The sequence below is a fragment of the Gallus gallus genome, chromosome 4 (assembly GCF_016699485.2).
Source record: "Gallus gallus isolate bGalGal1 chromosome 4, bGalGal1.mat.broiler.GRCg7b, whole genome shotgun sequence".
Lineage (NCBI taxonomy): Eukaryota > Metazoa > Chordata > Aves > Galliformes > Phasianidae > Gallus > Gallus gallus.
The window spans coordinates 31,144,836-31,152,444 of record NC_052535.1 but is presented as its reverse complement, the minus strand read 5'-3'; the positions used below and the strand labels follow the sequence as shown (position 1 = coordinate 31,152,444).

General features: G+C 64.4%; 1 protein-coding gene across 3 annotated transcripts; it reads right to left on the bottom strand.

Moving 5' to 3' along the window:
• Nucleotides 1-2,018: 2,018 nt before the first annotated feature.
• POU4F2 (POU class 4 homeobox 2) lies at nucleotides 2,019-7,089 on the bottom strand. 3 transcript variants are annotated; one of them, XM_046940594.1, is made up of 2 exons: nucleotides 4,605-5,200; nucleotides 2,019-4,327 (listed from the first exon to the last, which is right to left on the bottom strand). In XM_046940594.1, exons 1-2 carry the CDS (start codon nucleotides 5,014-5,016, stop codon nucleotides 2,988-2,990), a joined length of 1,752 nt encoding a protein of 583 aa, XP_046796550.1. In that variant the 5' UTR covers nucleotides 5,017-5,200; the 3' UTR covers nucleotides 2,019-2,987. The 3 variants fall into 3 exon arrangements, 2 of the variants coding, with proteins under 2 accessions (XP_046796550.1, XP_004941028.4); XM_004940971.5 differs by having other exon boundaries at nucleotides 3,184-4,327; nucleotides 4,708-5,127; XR_006939097.1 differs by lacking the exon at nucleotides 4,605-5,200 and adding an exon at nucleotides 6,807-7,089 and having other exon boundaries at nucleotides 4,297-4,327.
• Between the last annotated feature and the right edge of the window lie 520 nt (nucleotides 7,090-7,609).

Sequence of the window (7,609 nt, the reverse complement as noted above, 5' to 3'; positions counted from 1 at the left end):
TTTCGTTATTTGGGTTGTGGGGTTTTTTGGCAACAAGTGACGGCGGGGCCCGGCTCCGGCCCACACCCGCCCGGGAGGGAGGCCCGACCACAGCCACGCGGGGGTTCCTCGGGGATCCCCTCCCGGCCCGGCCTCCCGAGCAGCGTTACCTGTGCGGGGCGCGCCGAGACGGGGGCCGGGTTCCTCCTGCGCCGCGCCGCGCCGCGCTGCGAGCACCGCGGGGGGTCACCTGGCAGAACAACAGCGACAACAAAGGGGGGGCGTCGTTCCTCCACCCCGACTCCCGCACCCGCCGGGGCGGGGATTTAGAGAGAAAAACCTTCGCGCGCACGCACAGCCCCGTCCCACAGCCCCGCTCCCCGGCCTCCCCCGCACCGCTCCGCTCCGCGCTCAGCCCCGACGGGGCCGTACTCACCCGGGCGGCCCCGGGGCCGCGCCTCCGCCTCCTCCCGCTGCGCCGCGCCGCGCTCCATCGATTTGTTCCTGGGAAAACGCGGCGCGTTCTTATAGCAGCTCCCAGCAATTAATATTGCATTAACCCTATTAAAAAAAAAAAAAAAAAAAAGGAAAAAGAAAAAATCCCCGAGCCCAGCAATCCCGCACCCTATCGCAGCCGTCCCATATTGACGGCGGTGTAACAGGAGCCCCGAGAGGCGCGTGGGGTGCGCCCGGTGCGGTGCAGCGAGCGGGGGGGAGAAGGGGGGCGGAGGGGGGCCGCTATTTAATTTCGGGTCCGTGGTTTTCTAATTCGAGATTAAAAGCAGTCACGTCTTTGAAGGCAGACACTCGGTGTGAGCGTACAGTTAAAATATTCCGTGCCGCCGTCCCCAGCCTGAGCCCCGCTACTCCCCGGCGTCATTAATGTTTAATCACCATCCCGGGCTGGGGCGAGGGGAGCGGGGAGGCTGCCCGCCTCCGCGCGGCGGATAAAGGCGGAGGAGCGCGGATCTCTCCCACCCCGCGCACGCAGAGGCCCCGCCGGGGGCAGCCCCCGCCGCCACCAAAGCTGCGCCCGGAGGAAACGGGGGCGGAGGGGGGGGGGGGGGGGGGGGTCGGCCCCGGCGGGCGCTGGTGGAGGCCCGGAGGGAGGGCAGGGGCTCGTCGGGGCATTGTCTCCCAAAACAAAGCGCCCGCGGCCCCCAGCCCCGCCGCCCTCCGCCTCCCCTCCTCCCGCTTCCCCCCGACCCGCGCGGGACGGAGCCCCGCGCCCCGGTTTTCACGCGGGAGAGCGCCGAGCTCATCCCCGGGCAGCGGAAGGTAGAACCCAAACCCACCGCGGCCGCTCTCCGGGCGGTTCCCCGTCAGCGCACCGCCGCCTGACCGCCTTTCCCTTCTCTCCGAGTCGGGGAGCGGGCGCTGCGGGAGCTGTGCCCGCAGCCGGGCTGTCACGCAGGAACGCGCTGCGCAGAGTTAATTTCAATTCCCGAGGAGGATTTCACACTCCCGCTCGCTCTGACCCACAGTAATTAGCTGAGATAACTAATGATTACTTACTTATTCCTTGTAATTATCTGGATTTAATAATTCGCTGTGTAATTTATTAATTCGCCCCTAATAGCCTTTAAGTGAATGGCTCATTTAGGAGGGCGAGGCGGAAGTTCGGGGGCTGCGCGTTCCGCGCGTCGCGGACGCTTTGCGAACGATTTTTGGGGACAATTTGGAGACCATCCGGGGGCTTTCCGCCGACTCCCACGGCGCGGTTCTGCCTCCCCCCCACCCCGGGCCCTCCGGGGCTCGTCGTCCGGCGGGGGCAGCCCCGGGCCCTCCGCCTCCGCCCCCCGACCCCGGGAGCCCTCGGGGCGGGCGGGCGCCGGGGGGAGCGGGGCGGGGCGGGGGCGCGGGGCCCCCTGGCAGTGCCCGTGGCCGTGCAGCCGGAGCCGGCGGGGAGCGGAGAGATGAATATTTCATGGCGGTTTGTGCCTGATCTCCCGGCTCTCGTGAGCACCGCGGGGCGAAACCACTTTGTTTCTTTTTCTTTTTTTTTTTTTTCCCCTTTCTCCCCCCGCCTTTTTCTTATTTTTTTTTCTTTCTTTTTTCTTTTTTCCTTAATTATTTCGTGTTTTTTTTTCTCTCTTTTTCAGCCGCCGGGAAGCGCTCCCGCTCCCCTCCCTCTCCCGCGGTGCGGAGCTGTCCGCGGTGCTGCCGGGCCGAGCGGGGAAGGGGGACGGAGCCGAGCAGCGCCCGCGCCGCGCCAAGGAACAAACACGAGCATCTTTTTGGTTTTTTTATTAATGAAAGACGATCCAACACCATTGAAAAATAACTCGGTACATTACTAGAATAAATAAACCTCCTATTAACAAAAAAAAAAAAAAACCGAAAAAAAAATCAATAAAAATAAACAGCCAACGAAAGCGGGGCGTGTACACAACGCGGGGCTCCGAGCGGCCCCGCTCCGAGCGCGGCGCGGCGCAGCCCCGCGCTCCACGGGCGCTCCCCGCGGGCGGTGCGGGGCCGGGGCCGGGCGGGCGGGCGCTGCTCGCTGCCCTCCGTGCGAACGGAACCGCGGCTTTGCTCCGAAGAGACCTCCGGAAAAAAGGGGGCTTTCCTCCGTGTAAAAGTATTGCGATGAAAGGCGATAAAGAAAGAAACAGCGAAGCGAGCGGCGGAGCAAAGAAATAGGGAAATCGATACGTGGAGAGCGGAGGGAGCGAGCCGGGCGGGCAGCGCCGCGATGCGACGCGACGCGGGGCGCGGAGCGGAGCCCCGCGGGTACCCGGACGGGGCTGAGCCCGCGCGGCGCTGCGGGGACGGCCGCCCGCGGAGAACCGAAGCGGAACCTCGGGTGGGAATTTACAGAGGGGAGGGCGGGGGAGGAAAGCTCACGTTCATCGATGCTACCAACACAAAATGTTTGATTCTCACTAAGCAAATTTTTTTTTCTTTTTTTTTTTTCTTTTTCTTTTTTTTTAACTGTTCTCAAGACTTAGATGGAGGAGGTGTAATTAATTGGAATGAGCACGGAATGAAGTTGCCAGCGAGAGAAATCAATAATTTACAGGGGCTGTCGGGCGGCAATCTACCGGCGGCTCCGAGGAGCGGCGGAGCGGCTCTTCCCTCAGCGTCACAACTTCGGGGCGGGCGGGGGCAGGAACCACAGTAAAAATATATATATATATATTTATAATTCGCAGTGTAAATGCAGAAAAGCCTGCCTTTGTGTTTTTTTTTTCTTCTTCTTCTTCTTCTTTTTTATCATTATTATTCTTATCTAAATGAAAATACTTTAGAGACGTCTCTCGCGGCTCCCGCCGGCAGTCCCCGTCCCGAGGCCCCGGGCGCGGCGGGGCGAACCCGCGGTACCTCCGGCTGCGGCCCGGCGGCCGCCTCCCCCTCTCCTCCTCCCGTCGTCCCGCGGAGCCGCAGCGCCGGGCCGCGCTCAGATGCCCGCGGAGTACTTCATGCGCTTCTGCTTCTGGCGCTGGTTGCAGAACCAGACGCGCACCACGTTCTTCTTGAGGTCGAGCTTCTCGGCGATGGCGGCGATCTTCTCGGAGGAGGGCCGCGGCTGCAGCGCGAAGTAGGCCTCGAGCGAGCGCTTCTCGGGGGCGGCGATGGAGGTCCGCTTGCGCTTCTTCTCGGCGCCGCTGAAGAGCTCGGGCTTGGCCAGCTTCTCGCGGTGCGACTTCTCGGCCTCCTCCAGCCAGGCCTGCAGGATGGGCTTGAGGGCGATCATGTTGTTGTGCGACAGCGTCAGCGACTCGAAGCGGCAGATGGTGCTCTGGCTGAGCGAGCCCACGCCCGGGATCTTCAGGTTGGCCAGCGCCGAGCCCACGTCGGCCTGGGTCACCCCCAGCTTGATGCGGCGCTGCTTGAAGCGCTCGGCGAACGCCTCCAGGTCGCGCGGGTCGGCGTCCACGTCGCTCACGCAGCCCATGTGGGCCGGCAGCCCGTGCGCGTGGGCCATGCCCAGCGCCGCGGGGTGCATGGGGGCCATCCCCGCCATGTGCGGAGCGTGGCCCGGCGCCGAGGAGACGACGGCGCCGTCGGGGGCCGCCATGGCGCCCAGCGCCAGCCCCGGCGTCAGGTGCTCCAAGAGTTCCCCCTCCAGAGCCTGGTGCGGCTGCGGGTGGTGGTGGTGGTGGTGGTGATGGTGGTGGTGGTGGGCGCCCGCCAGCGCGGACGGGTGCGAGATGGGCACCGACGAGGAGGAGGCGGCCGACGTGCAGGGGATGGCGTTCATGGTGTGGTACGTGGCGTCCGGCTTGAAGGGGCTGTGGTGCGGCGGGTGCGGGTGGTGGCTCTTGCCGGGGGAGACGATGTCCACGGCTGCCAGGGCTTCGGCGCGGGCCAGCAGGCTCTCGTCCAGACCGCCGAATATATTGCTCTGCAATTGCAAATAGAAGGCGCACATAACGCTCAGCGGGGAATTCGCCTCCCCGCGCGCTCCGCCGCGCCGCTACGACCTTCCCCGCATGTTAAGAGAGAAATCCCGGCGAAAAAAAAAAAAAAAAAAAAAAGCCAGAGAGAGAGAGAGGGAGAGAGAGAGAGAGAAAAGGGGGGAGAGGAACGCGAGGAGCGTGCACACGGCCGCGCGGCAGCGCCCGGCCACGCCGCACCCGGGTCATCAAAATTCATACGGGCGGCGGGAGCCGCGCACGCACCGCTCGGGCCGGGCGATTCGCTGCGCGGCCATGAAAAAATCATCAGCGGGCGCGGGGCCGCCGGGGGTTCCCTTAAAGCGGGCGGCGGGCGGCGGGCACCTACCGGAGGGGCGGGCAGACAGCCCCGCCGCATCGCCTCCGCGCCGCCGCCGGAGCCGGAGCCGGAGCCCGAGCCCGAGCCTCCGCCGCCGGAGCCGGAGCCGGAGCCGCGTCCGGCGGTGCCGCCGGAGCCGGTGCCGCCGGGGGAGCTGGCGGCGGGGGCGGCGGCCGAGGGGCAGGGCGAGGCGCTGTGCAGGGCCGAGTACTTGGTTTCGTGGAGGCCGCCGCCGCCACCGCCGCCGCCGCCGCCGCCGCCGCCGCCGCCGCCGCCGTGGGGAAGGCCGAAGGGCTGCTTGCTGCTCAGGGACATCATCGTGCCGCCCGCGGGAGGAGGGCGGCGGCGCGGGGCCGGGGGGCCCGGACCCCCCGGAAAAGCCGCGGGAGCCCCCCCGCCTTCCCGGCCCCCCCTCCCCCGGCGGAAGGAAAAACGCAAAAAGCCCCGCTCGGCCCCCGGCCGCCCGCCCGAGCCCCGCCGGGCAGCCCGCGGCCGGGAGAGGCGGCTCCGGGAAGCCGGCGGCGCGCGGGAGTTGCGCCGGGGTTGCGCGGGGGTTGCGCGGGTGCCTCCCGCCCTCCGCCCGCGCGCTCGCCGCCGTCCGCCGCCGTCTCCTCTCCGGCGCCGGCCCTCGCCGCTCGCCGAGTGCCCTCCCCGCCGCCGCGCCGCTGGGTTTTACTCTCTCCCCTCCGTCCCTCCCCTCCCGCCTGTCACTACGGCCCGGCTCCGCCAAGGGCCCTACGCGCCCGCCCGCTCGCCCCGGCCCCCTCCTCCGCCGCTCCCTGCCCGCCCCCCGCCGCCCCCGCGCCCACCCCCGCGCCGCGCCCCGCCGCCTCCCTCCGAGGGGAGGGAGGGAAAAAACGAAAAAGGAGAGGGAAAAGGAAAAACGAAAAAAAGACAAGAAAAAAAAAAAAGAAAGGAAAAGCGCTCCCCCCTCGCACCAAATCAGACCTCCTTTAAAAATAATAAAAAAGAAAAAAAGAAGGAGGGAAAAGAAAAAAGGAAAAAAGGAAACGGAAGGAAAAGTGCCGTCCGGGCTCCAAACGAGCCCGCGGGCCCAGAGCCGCCCGGCGGGGGTCTTCTCACGGGGGCGCGGGGGGAGCCGCGGGGCGGCGGCCGGGTCTGCCCCGGGGCCGAGGGGGGTCCCGCAGGGCTCCGCGTCCGAAGGGGAAAGGGAAAGGGGGAGGGAAAGGAGCGAGGATCCGCGAGGCGGCCGGGTCTGCTTCCAGGAATTTTACTTTGCGGAGGGAAGGTTAACAGAAGTGCTTAGGTGTTTAATTTCTCACCTAAACAGCAGAGTTGGTAATTTTAAGGGAAATAGAAAAAAATTGCATTGTATCAGCTCTCACTGTCGCCGGCTCGGAGAAATGAAATAAATCAAAGTTAAAAGCTTGAGTATCATTTAATTATGGTGCGAATAGCGCTTGGAAAGAAGTAGAACAACATCTCTAAACAAATTACGGCCGGGCCAGGAAGGAATTATTAGATTGAAATTTCATTTAGGCTCGGGAGACACCGCGCTTCAATATGTAATCTGTTATGCCTCATCTGATTTGTATGCTTAATTCAGCTTGACGAATTTATTAGTTTTCATAATAGTAAAAAAATCGAGCGGCACTATGGGCTAATGCATTGTGTGTACTATAAATTGTGTGTCACCGTTGAAAGGCTGAAGTCTATAGAAATCTTTTATTAATGACAACACAGGAAAGAGGATTTTCTCGGGAGCCTTCGAGGAGCTCACGCCGCAGCCCCGCGTCTCAGCAGGCCATTAACACGCCGCCATGCTAATTAGGCGACTTCGTGAGCGATATCATTTCAAACTTTAAATTATGTTCTAATTAACGAGGGTTGTCCAATTTGCTTAATCTTCAGAAGCCGTTCCGCTCGGCTCATCAGCCCGAACCGCCGAGCCGCTCCGACGCCCGACAAAACTCCGCCGAGAACCGTTCGGGCTCCGCGGGGCTCCGGGCGCTGCCCCCCACGGCCCGCGCAGAGCCGCGCAGAGCCGCGCAGGAGCCCCGGCCGCAGCTCGGCCCTCGCCGTGCCCCGAGCCCCGCGGCGGGGACCCCCCGCCTTCCGGGAAGAAGCAAAGAAAGGGGCAGAAATACCTCGCTCCGCCGGGCGGTCCGGGGGAAGGCGGCCTCGAGGAGAGGGCTCTGCGCGCCTCGCGCTGCGGCTCAACGTCGGCGAGGAGTTCCATCGCAATCAAATCTCCCCACGACGTATCTTTAACCCCTCCCGCATTGAGTTTAATTACTCGCAATAGTTGTTCTAATGTATGCCGTCACATGGGAGCGCGGAGGATGCATATCGTTAATATGAATTAATCTGGATCGTAATCGCACCTGACAGCTCTCCGCAAACCGCCGCGCACCGCCGCCGCCCCACGCGGTCGGGACGGGGCCGGACGGGCTCGGGGCTCACGGAGCGGCGCTCCCCGCACCCCCCCACCCCCCGCCCGCAGCGGCACCGCAGCGCGCAGAGCCCGCGGCCCCCGCGGGGGCACCGCCCCGCTCCCCCCCCCGCCCCCCGTCCCGGTCGCGGCGCGCGGTCCCCGCCTGCCTCTCAGCTCGGGTCTCTCTCTGCCCGCGGCACCGCGGTCGCATTTTTGGAGCGATTGTTTTTGTGGCTTTCAATTGTCATTTTTCTTTTTCTTTTTTTTTTTTTCTTTTTTTTTTTTTTCTTTCAGAGAGAGACGCACGGCGATGCCCGCTGCCCCCCCCGCCCCGCGGCAGGACGGAGCTGCGGGGGGGGGAGGACAGGAGCCGGCCGGCAGCCCCCGGAGCCACGGGCCCTAAAGGAAGGGAGATCCCCCCCAGCCCACGCCCCCGGCCTGACCCGCGCGGACACCTGAGGAGAAATCCCTGTCGCCTCTCATGTATCCGCGTTCTGATTTACGATTAAAATTTAA